Below are 12,130 nucleotides of genomic sequence, written 5' to 3' on the forward strand. Positions count from 1 at the left end.
TAAAGATGATACATGTGAGTGCTTGGCCAAGCCAGGACTGATTTGATTTGTTCAATCAGTCAGTCATCATGAATCGGAAATCGGGAAACAACAAATGGACAGAGAGAATGATTGATAATCCATGTCTCAGTCCATATGATATCTAGAATGGAGGAATATATGATCCCTTATCTAATGGACAAGTCATTGACAAAGGTCAGAGTTCATCGACAAGGTCAGAGTTCGACAGAAGCTTTTGAGAGCTACGATTGCTGATCGGTTCCTGAAGTCATACGCAATAATAGTTTTAGACTTATCCAAGTGGGAGACTGTTGGATTAATGTCTAAGTCCATAACTATAATTGGTAAGACTTGACCCGACCCGGCATGGTCCATTTGGGTTGCATGGCATCATGCATTTGGATAGACTATAATGAGAGAAATAACACTTAAGGTTGGTTAATATATTATAAGTTCTAATATATTAATAAAGTTATTTAATTAGTATTGATCAAGAATTAATTTGGAATTAATTAAGTGATCAAAAGGAGACTAATTAAATATATGGGTTGATTGTGTAAATCATTCATTCTTATATATGTGGGCTTGTGATCCAAGATTCCTTATGTTGGACTAAGTCCATGGGGTGACCCATGGATACTCCATGGAGATTAAAATCCATGGAGCATAAGGAATGGGTAAAGTTATGAGTTACATGGTGTAACCCTAATAGCCACCATATAAAAGAATCCCATGGCTCAAGAAATCGTACACTAATGTGTGAGTGTGAGGGCTAGACGATTTCAAGGAGTGTTCAAGTTTCTCAAAAGTTATTCCAAGTGTATTTGGTGTTGTGTGAACCATTTGAGGTGTCACACTTGGGGCACTAGGCACTCAAGCTTCATGAAGACATTCTACATCAAAGAGGTATGTATTCTATCTTGTTATATTTATTATTTTGTATGCTAGATTAGGATAATACCTTGGATGTTCATAATTGTATGTATAATAGAGAAAACATAGATCCAAGGTATTTAGGGTTGCATGTACACTTAGGAGTGTTAGAATGCTCATAACCCAACAATTGGGAGGTTGTTGTTGGTAAGGTGGGTATGGGTATGGTTGGTGATTATACATTTGTGGTGGATAAGGTTGGTAGTTAGGGTATTGGTTGTAGGGAGGTTGTTGTTGGGGGTACATTGGGTTTTGGTACATTGGAGGTTGTTGGTAATTGGGTTGATTTGGGTAATGTACTTGTTGAACTTGAAAAGCATTGGTTTGAGGTTGGTTGTTTTGGTGGAATTGTTGGTTTTGTGGTTGTGGTGGTTGATCATTGGGTTGGTTTTGAGGAGGGGCTTGATTCCAAGGTGGCATATCAATGAGAGGTTCTTGTTGTTGTTGTCTTGGTTGTCGGGGTGGGGTATTGGCATCTTGATTGTTTGGGTTTAGGTTGGGATTGTGAGGTGGAGTGTGATCCGTGGTTATGTAGTTTTCAAACGGAATGTCTTCAAAGGAATGACCAATAATTGGAGAACTCGGCTCGGTGCCGGTATCACTTGAAGTGTGAACTTGATCTTCTATATTGATTAGTGGAGAAGAGGAAGAAGCTTGAACGAGTTGTTGTTTCTTTGCTTGTTTGGCTAACTTTTTCAACCTTTTTGCTTCTTTTTCAATTTCCGGATTGTAGAGTAGTTCACCGGTTCTTGTAGACCTAGGCATAAACAATCAAATAACAATAACCAAATTCCCCGGCAACGGCGCCAAAACTTGGTGGGATGTCAAGTCCACCAAGAAAATTACACCCTTTGTTTGCAAATAAAACGTAATATAATGGTAAAAAGGGATATCGCTCCTCGGGAAAATGGTTGTATTCAATCACCAGTGCAATCCAATAGAACTAGTGTAAATAAACTAACTAACTACAATTAAACTAAAGGGGGGGGGGTGTTATGATTGCTTGAAAACTAAAAGACTTGAATAACTAAAAACTTGCAATTAAGCAAGAAAGTGAGATGCTCAAATATTGGAGAGAATTGGTAAACCAAGGCAATTCAACACAATGAACATTTGTGTGTTTATCATTAGGATTTAACATGAAGCTTATCATTCACCCCAAATTGGTTATAGCAATCATGAAGCATGATATGCCAAGATTTCTCATAGGTAGTATGGAGGTTGGGGAAGCCCACAACTCACCTTCTTAATCAAAATCAAGGATCCAATTGAAGCAATTGAATCCAAGAAGTTGATTAGCCTTAAGAATGAAGAAATCCCCAATTCCTAGAGGATGTCAATGCTTACACATCCATAAAGGAGTTATGATTCATAAGCTAGAGGTGATTTCTACCATCATAAAGCCCTTGTTCTAAGTAAATTCAATGATTCAATGCTAAACCAAAGAAATAAACCAACAATTTCTTATTAAAGTACCAAGCTCATGATCAAAGCACTAAACAAGCATAGGAAATATGAACTAGAATCATAGACATAAGATAAATGATAAATAAGCATAAATCCTTCAAAAACCCACAAAAATTCAGAGGTTTTAGCCAAGGTATACCAAAATAGAGAGTTTAGCCACTCATGGCAATAGAACAACAATCACAAATGTCTAATTGCATAAAGAAACTACCAATAACTTGGAAAGATGAAAAGAAATGAGTCTTGAGCTTCAAAATCGCCTTCTCCTGGTCTCCGATGGTGTAAAATCGAAGTTCTTGCTGAAAGATCCAACCCCCCAAGTAAATGGTAAGCCAAATGACCAAAATGCCCAAAACTGGGCAGTTGCGCGGGTACCCGCGCACGTGAGAATCCACCCGCGCAAATATTGCTGGAATGCTATTGGCTCATTTTTCCTCCACTAACCATCCCACTACCCAAGATTCCCTTGGTCCCCTCCATATCCCACATGATTCAAATTAACCAATCATCTTTTAGCTTCAAATATGAATGCTCCAAGCCCAAAATAACAATCCATGACCCATCTTCAAAAGCCCACTTCATCCAAATCTTCAACTTTTTAAGCCCAAATCTCATTTGATGGATCCGTAAAGCCCAATAATGCATCGAGAAGCCCACTAAGCCCAACTCCAGTCAAACCGCAACCGCAATGAGCTCCAAAACCCTACAAAATATCTCATGCAAAATAGAAAGTACCCGAAACGATCCATGATAAAGAAAATAAAGAATATACAATGCAATACTAATAAAAAGAGCTAAAAATACTAAAATAAACTAATAAAAATAAGGAAATAAAATAAGTTATCATATGCGGCTCAACCCAAAACCGTCGTAACTTCAAACGGGCATAACTTCTTCGTTCTAACTTCGTTTTCGACGTTCTTTATATCCACGGAAAGGCGTTGAAGAGCTCTAAAACATTACCTAAATATCTTGGACTAATAACTTCTTGAACAAAAATCCATATTGCATGCAAGGACCCGGCCTATGACTTTTCCCTTTCTATCATTCGGCCCAGAACACAATTCAAGGGTAAAATATCTTAACTACCATTACCTTCTTCCACAAAGACTAAACTTTGCCTCCTTAAGGCCCAAAACCTTACACAATCGACTTCCAGTCCATGGCTCAGAAATGTCAGGAAACAGGATGTTACAAGAAGTCTACATGCAGCTACCTCAAGGCTATGGTCATCATTCTGATAAATTTAATAGTGAAAATTTGGTGTGTAAACTACAAAATTCGTTATATGGATTGATATAGGCATCTCGCCATTGATATGCCAAATTTTCATCATTCTTATTCTCTCAAGGATTTACTCAATCTAAATCTGACTATTCACTTTTCTATAAAGGTGAAGGGAAAACGTATGTTGCTTTACTTTTATACATGGATGACATTGTGTTGAAAGGTGCCTCAATCACTGAAATCAATACAATAAAAGAAAATTGAAGTAAGGAATTCAAACTTAAGGATCTTGGCAAATTGCAACATTTTCTTGGTTTAGAAATTGCAAGATCTTTCGAGGGCATATTCATATCACACCGATAATATGTGTTACAACTATTGGAAGACACTGGTCTTTTAGTGGCAAAACCTGTTCAATATCCGATGGATTCGGCTTGTAAAACTTCAAACTTTGAAGGTGTACCTTTAGTTGATCCAACTCGTTATCGACGACTCATTGTTCATTTGATGTATATAACCATTACACGACCTGACATCACATATGATGTCAATCGTTTGATCCAGTTTGTCACAAATCCACGAATCCCTGATTTACAAGCTGCCAATCATCTTTTGAAGTTATTAAAGCTCAATCCAGGTCAAGGATTGTTCTTATCTTCAAAATCATCTTTAAATATTCGAGCTTTTTCTGATTCTGAGTGGGCTGGATGAAGAGATACACGACGATATGTTACAGGGTTCTGTGTCTTCATTGGGGATTCCATGGTTTCTTCGAATAAAAAAAGCAAACCATTGTCTCCTGATCATCTATCTATGTAGAATATAGATCTATTGTTGTGGCTACCACTGAAATCATATGGTTACATCATTTGTTATCCAATTTTGGTGTTTATCAATAAGAACCCACTTTGGTCTTTTGCGATAATCAATCTACAATCCAACTTGCTTCGAATCCTACATTTCACGAAAGGATGAAACATATAGAATTTGATTGCCATTTTATCCGTGATAAGATATTGGATAAAACCATCAAACTTATGCCCATTTGTTCTTTGCATCATTTGGCCGATATTTTTACCAAGCCATTGCCTAGACACAAAATGATTTCGATTACTGTCAAGATGGCTTTGAACAATATTTTTCAAAGTCCACCTTGAGGGGGGATATTGACTAATTGTTTTCGTTATGGAAGTTAATGTTTTATTAGAGAGTAGTTAGTTTTTCTAATCATGGTTAAGTAAGTTAACTAGAGCTGTTAGTATTCAGTTAGGCTTATGTTAGCTTCTAATGCGTAGCTTAGTCTTTGTATATATTAACTAGTTTTATAGATGAATGAAGCAACGAAGACTTCATCTTTCATTTCTTTCTCTTTTTACTTTGATAATATGGTGGGTTGCAGGTCAAACCGGGAGGGAAAAAACATGTTGCGTCGACGACTTTGGAGGAGCTGGAGGGCTTTGTTACTGGCGCTGATGGTGGAGGCAGTGGCCGGAGAAGAGGGAAAGTGAGAGTAGGGCAAAATCCGTAGATGATGTTTTTTTTTAGTTCAGAGTTCAGATTTGTCGAGGAACACCCTTTAACATTCGTATATTTATAAAATTGCCCCAACTATTTAAAAAAAAAGAAACAAATTTCACTAACAGATTTTCCGACGGAATGAAAATTGCTGATTTCCTTTGGTAAAGCGTCGGTAAATTTTAATGGATTACCAACAAACATGTATAGTGTTGCTAAACCTTCGCAAAATTCGTCATTAAAATCCATATAATTAAGTTTTCTTAATTTGTCGGTATTCCGTCTCTGTTTCCGACGGATTTTTCCGTCGCTAAAATTTTGTCGGTAATACCCTATTTTCTAGTAGTGTCAATTTACTCGGTGCGAAGGTAACTAATAATGGTTACATTGGTGATAAAAGCGAAAAATCAATTCAATGCCTTATATAACATTATATATGCACGTACTTAAGGATTTTATTGGATCGGTTATGATCATGATGAAACCTTAAAAGTGTTCTATTTTGATATTAAAAAGCGAAAAATCAATTCAATGCCTTATATAACATTATATATGCACTTCGTTAATGATTTTATTGGATCGGTTATGATCATGATGAAACCTTAAAAGTGTTCTATTTTGATATTAGTACAAAGAATTGTTGAAAATGAAGACCATCTTGGGAAACATGGCAAACCAACGTTATGCATTCCATGACGAGCTCAAGGGAAGAAAATACCGTGAGGCTAGCTTAGACTACTTTACTAATAATCTCGGATGTTCATACTACCTTTATTGAAATATTTAAATGTATGCAATTATATTCAATAGGAGATTTTTATGAGTAAAAATACTTAAAATAAAAAATTAAATAACAAAGTTGTTCATTACGTTTTTTTATGAATTTTGAAAGAATGAACTTTAATAATAACGTTGTTAAGATATCATACTTTATTTTATAACTTAGACGGATGTTCACGCGTACTTAGGAAATAGAGATTTTGACTTCAACCATCTTGGATGACTTTCTTCCACGACGAACAAAATTCTCCAGCTCTTACGTATTATCACCCTTCTTCATTAGGTTAGAATAGATTGAATTGCGAAGTCTCGCAACGGTAAACGATTTGGAAGCCTAATTATATTTTATCTTCCTAATCTACCGTCGTTTATGAGAAAAACATATGTTTTTTCTTAACTAATCCACATTTAATCTCAACAATACCACCAGTTCTTTTTTTAATCAGATCAGTGGATGTAATTGATTGCACAACTACTAGTCAATTCTCTAGTTCCCTACATTTTGTGAAGGAACTTGAATGTATCCTAGACATAGCATTTTGTCATTTGATAAGCTAAAGTGATTTTTTTTTTTTTTTTTTTAATACGGAATTCCACCTTAAGGTTGAAGTTTGTGTAATGTGAATATATAAACACTCCCTTTTTGGAGTGTTTATCCCTAAATGATCACCACTAGCCAACCTTGGTGATTGCTTAAACAATGTTGGTGATTAGTTGATTTACCTCCCATTCTAGATCTAAGGCATACTAGACTTAACATTTGCAATTAATAAGTAATAACAGATGTTATCGTTACAGTGTATGGAATTCATCCTATTTGTATGATCACTAAATAGCTTCATGATCATACCGCGTAACCCATATAAACAAACTAAGGACAACAACAAATCACCAATTTATATGGAAAAATAGAGGAAAACTTCGAGATAGTTCATATAAAACTTCACATATATGTTGAATCAGAACATTGCCCCTCCCCAAATAACTTCACACAAAACCAAACCAAAGAAAAAGAAGTTTAAAATGACAAATGAATAATTCCAAACTCAAAATGGCTTTTGTGATTATTATCTTTTATATTTTATCAATTTGTTCCTCTTTACTTGGTTTCTTATTTTTAATCGTGGCCACCGCAGCTTCTTTCATTTCAAGCAATGCATCTTCCAAGCATTTGGCTAATACTTCAGGGTCAGGTACAAGATCTTTTGCCACTAGAAGCTGCATGTAAGCCGTTCCTGCGTAGCTCACCATGTGCATTGTAATCCCCTGTCAACATAATATTAATGAAGAAAATGGGTCAAACTTTCAGGCTTATAAATACATGTAGTGTAGGTAACTGGGGTCTATCGTGTAGGACAAAGCATACATTTTTTATAAAAGAATTTCTTTTTTACTAGAATATCGGGTGGGGTCCATTTGTAAATGGGGTTCATACATGATACACCCCACTTTTTACATAGTAAAACCGCCATGGAAGCACATATCTATAAGGTAAAGTTGAAGAAGTATACATGTGGTAAACTTGTTGAAGTCGTTTTCATGTAGTCCACTGGATGGTCGGCAAACATAACTTTCTCTTTTGGACCAACCATGTTCGAAATTGTGAACGTCGTGTTACATAGAATTTTGTAATTCAGTAGACTTGCATACTGAAAAAATGAAGTACAAACACAAATATGTTATAAGAAAAATGTTGAGCAAAATAGTTTGGCATAGGTACATGTCTTAAAGCAAATATATTACTACATATTCTATATAAAAGAATATTTGGATTTATATCTATCATATTACCTGATCCAAAAGTGAAAAAGTGCCTGTCTTTTATATATAAGTAAAATTTAAGATAAAAATTTATGTAATATTAATACAAAATCTGAAAAGAAATCACCTTTGCACCCATGATGGACATGATCAAGTACCCAAATTTGTAGGAAAAGAAACTCTCTAAAGAAGACTTTTTCTGGTCAATCATGGTTTTTGCCCTCCTCAAATACTCCAATGGATCCGATCTACTACTATAGTAGTATGCGGGTAACAACAACATTCCGAATTTGTTCCCCCATCCCATCGATTTATCTTGCATCATTTTAATCAGATCCTATAGAAAAATACTTTTCAATATAAAATTAAAATGCTATACTCATGTTAATTTTAAGTAATGTACATATATCCATATGGCCATATTATATTTCATTCATGATGGATCTAACAAGTAAATTAAAGTTTAAAAATAGTAGCTGAAATGAAATAATCCAAAAAACAAAGTTAAGAGGATTAACCTGATGTCCTGCTTGAGGTCGTAAATTGACCATGGCTAATCCGGTCATTCTCAAACCTTCATGTAAAGCTATAATATATATGGTTTAAATTATGATCATCTTTACATCTTCTTTAAAGTATGATAAACATATGCAAGTCAAAGATACTTACATTTTGGTGATCGTGTGTCCAGGTATTTTGATAGCCCAAATGATATTACCCCGAACAAAACGTCGTTTATTGTCTGCGTGATTGTATTATGTGTATAAAAACATTATAAAAATTATTAACAAGTTTAGAATTGATATGCTAAAGATATGTTTTAGACTATGTTTATCATAAAAAAGATTACATAATATGTTCTAATGGTTGGAAAAAACACCACAAATAGTCCTTATGACTTATGAGTGTTTTTTTTGCACAAATACTCATTGTGGTTTAAAAAACATGCACAGTTTGGTCCTTACCAAATATTGAACTATAATATTTTTTAGTAGTTGTCTAAAAAATTTAATTCACAACCAAACAGTTTTTTTAAGTTCTTTATAGATTTAACTAATATAATAATAATCAAGTTACCAAAAACCTCCGGCCTAACGGTATCAAGAGTTGACACCTTGACGGATAAGTGTCCATCAGCTAAAAGTTGAGGGTTTTAGTCCCGTCTTTAACATAAGTCGTAGACTTAGGAGTAGCACAGTGTATAAACCTTTCTAAAAAAATAATAATCAAGTTATATATATATATACACACATAGAAACAGGATCGGGTGATGACTCTTTTTAAAATGAGTACTCGTCAGGATACCATAAAAAATTAAAAAAAATTCTAAAAAAATACAAATCATAAAATCGAGCATAGTACTATATCGGAGAGAAAAAAATTTGGAATTTTTTTTGTATCATTAAAATTGAAGCATGGATCATTTTCATGATCCAAAAAACAAAATTTCCAATTTTTTTTCTCCCGGATATAGTACTATGCTCGATTTTATGATTTGTATTTTTTTAGATTTTTTTTTCAATTTTTTTAAGATGTCCTCACGGGTTTTCATTTTAAAAAGAGTCACCACCGGAATCAGAATCTATATATATATATATATATATATATATATATATATATATATATATATATATATAATGTTTTGTCTTTTGAAAACGGAGTTGTAAAAACCAATACAACCTATTTGTAATTTAGTTGGATCACATCTGAATTTAATTTAGACTATTTCAATTCATGTATTAAAAAACCAAAATTAATTTAAATTCAATAAATGGATCAAAAAATGTCTTGCTTTTTGAAACTGATCCAATTGATTTGTAATTTAGTTGGATCGAATCTGAATAGTGTAGACTATATAAATTCATATATTATAAAATCAAAATCAACTTAAATTTAATTGGTTGGATTTGATCGAACCGGTTCGTCTAAACTTTTTGGGTTGTCGCGGCAGATAACTGTGTGGATGCCTATTTGGGGATGGGTTAGGTAGACTTTTAATAAATAAATAACAACTAAAAAATTACAAGAAATGTATAAAATAAAAGCATCAAAAAAGATAAAACAAAATCTTTTTGTTTATTTTTCTAATAAAGTTAGCCCTAACGAGAAATTGAAACTATAAAGGTTGTTTGTATCAAAAATAGTATAATGAGGACCTTTCATTGTACTTTTTGAAAATGACTATTTATCTAATTTTGTCTTTGTTATATTTATCGTTTTGTATTTCTAAAATTACACAAATATATGAAGAGCAAAATTTTTGAATATTAATAGGAAAACCAAAAATCGATTAAACATGTTATACATTTGAAAAGTGCCAAACTTTTGTCAAACTTAAACTACTGCCTTGCCTTCTTATGTATAAAAAAAGTTTTATATAATTTAACAACATTTTTTTTATATATTAGTAGTTAAGTATTTTAAATACTATTTAATGAGATACAATTTAAACTTTTCTCAGACTTCGACTATTTACCTTATTATCTCATAAACATATAAAGTTGTAACTATTATTTCCTTATAAATAATTAACTTTCTAAAAGATAAGATATGTAATGTACTTTTATGAGATCATTTTAACATATTTTGGTAAAGTATCAAATTATATATATATATATATATATATATATATATATATATATATATATATATTGATATATATATATATATATATATATATATATATATATATATCAATTCTAACATCCAAATCTTTTTTTTGTTAAATCACCTCTCTTGTTATATATTATAGTTTGAAAATTATTTATAGCAATATAATTATAAATTATAAGTTATATTTTTATCAAATATTACTATATATACAGTTTTAGAAATCTTAACAATATTCTATTTAGAATACAATACAAAATAATATAATTATATATAATACCTTTTTTTATAGAATATTACTACATTCATATATTCAAAATATCAACAATATTTTAATCGAGATATTCAACTTATAAACATTTTTCTTAATTGGATCCTAAAATTCACAAAAACAATTGCGTTTATTTTTCCTTTTTTTTAAAAAAATCATATTGATTGTTTTATAGGCTTATAATGTATGTTTTATGGGTGTTTGGAATTGCTTCTTTAAAATAACTTATGTTTATTTGTAAAAATGTTTATTAATTATTCAATGTTAAATTGGAAGTTAAAAAAAAGGTTAGAATTAATTTATCGGGCTTCAAAATGAAATAAGTGTTTGTAAAATCTTCTTATCCGAACATTAAAAATGTTTTATTACCAGTGGCATAGCGAAAATGCGAAAGAAGTCAATAAACACTTCAAATAAACAATATCAAACAACACAAAATCCTTTCAAATAAAAGTATATATATATATATATATATATATATATATATATATATATATATATAAACAAAGAAAAAACACACTAAAAACTTCATGTAGCCAACTTACTGTTTTAGGTATGGATTTCTTGACGAGTTTCATATCGTCAATCAAAAATTTTGCAGTCACCAATTTCCTTGGCCATAGCTCTACCCCAGCTCCGCCACTGATCACTGTTGTCTCATCTCGAACCCACAAAACTCTTGCTATGAAATCAAAAACAAACACCAACGTGAGCCATATCACCTTCAACAACCTCCACAATATCCATCCAATGGCTTCTTCCCCGCTATGTTTGTTTCTTGGGTCAACAACATAATTCATATTGGGCATTGTCTCCGGATCATCTGCTTTCCGACACATTGCCATAAAAAACGATAACATGGAGATCCCATCTCCGAGCGCGTGATGAGCACGAACCACAGCGCATTTATGAGAAGTCAATAGATGGAGTTCCCATAAAGGCTTGTCAGTGGCAAGTGGGGTTGACACAGCAAGATCAGCCATGTAGAGATTTGCTGCGTCCTCGTCGTCAGTGGCTTCTTCAACGGGGTCATGACGGACTACGACGTGACGATCTAAGTCGATCTCTGTTTTTCTCCAGTACTCTCGACCATTTTTGTCGACGATCAAGACACTAGATAACCTTGGGTGTTTCACTAACATTGAATCTGCTATAACGGATTTTATGGCCTCTATTCGAAGTGGTTGTTTAGTTCCTAAGCAGCATAGGACGACTATGTTCGTTTCCGGCTGGATAAACAACCGTCCGGCCGGCGTCAATGGCTCGTCTGTCTCCATGGTCATTTTTGTAGCTTGCCTTTCTTTATTGCTTCAACTTTGTATCTTTGTTTCCATAGTCATTTTTGTAGCTTGTCTTTCTTTATTGCTTTCAACTTTGTATCCTTTTATAAAGGTTTTAAATGTGAATGAGCATATTAGTTACAACCACCCACCTTCTTGTTTGAATTAGTTGTCAGTTAATACCTTCAAGTTCAGAATATTTCATCTTTTTGATACCTGATCATCATTTATAGTTATCCACTTAACTATTAATATTTCAAAGAAAAATAGAACATACGTACCCACC

General features: G+C 32.9%; 1 protein-coding gene across 1 annotated transcript; it reads right to left on the bottom strand.

The window, feature by feature from the left end:
• Window positions 1-6,849: 6,849 nt before the first annotated feature.
• On the bottom strand, window positions 6,850-11,918 carry LOC145115674 (wax ester synthase/diacylglycerol acyltransferase 11-like). Its single transcript, XM_079052023.1, has 6 exons — window positions 11,110-11,918; window positions 8,353-8,425; window positions 8,202-8,269; window positions 7,811-8,020; window positions 7,434-7,571; window positions 6,850-7,188 (listed from the first exon to the last, which is right to left on the bottom strand). Exons 1-6 carry the CDS (start codon window positions 11,845-11,847, stop codon window positions 6,997-6,999), a joined length of 1,419 nt encoding a protein of 472 aa, XP_078908149.1. The 5' UTR covers window positions 11,848-11,918; the 3' UTR covers window positions 6,850-6,996.
• Window positions 11,919-12,130: the final 212 nt, after the last annotated feature.

Source organism: Lactuca virosa, chromosome 5 (genome assembly GCF_052849685.1).
Source record: "Lactuca virosa cultivar CGN04683 chromosome 5, Lactuca_virosa_CGN04683_v6, whole genome shotgun sequence".
Classification (NCBI taxonomy): Eukaryota; Viridiplantae; Streptophyta; class Magnoliopsida; order Asterales; family Asteraceae; genus Lactuca; species Lactuca virosa.

Bases quoted from the DNA above. Each gene is read 5' to 3' on its own strand.
- LOC145115674 (XM_079052023.1), bottom strand. From the start codon at position 11,847: ATGACCATGGAGACAGACGAGCCATTGACGCCGGCCGGACGGTTGTTT. The intron at 8,021-8,201 runs GTTAATCCTCTT...ATTTTTCTATAG, and splicing joins GACCTCAAGCAGGACATCAG to GATCTGATTAAAATGATGCA. The intron at 7,189-7,433 runs GTATACTTCTTC...TTATGTTGACAG, and splicing joins CTTCAACAAGTTTACCACAT to GGGATTACAATGCACATGGT.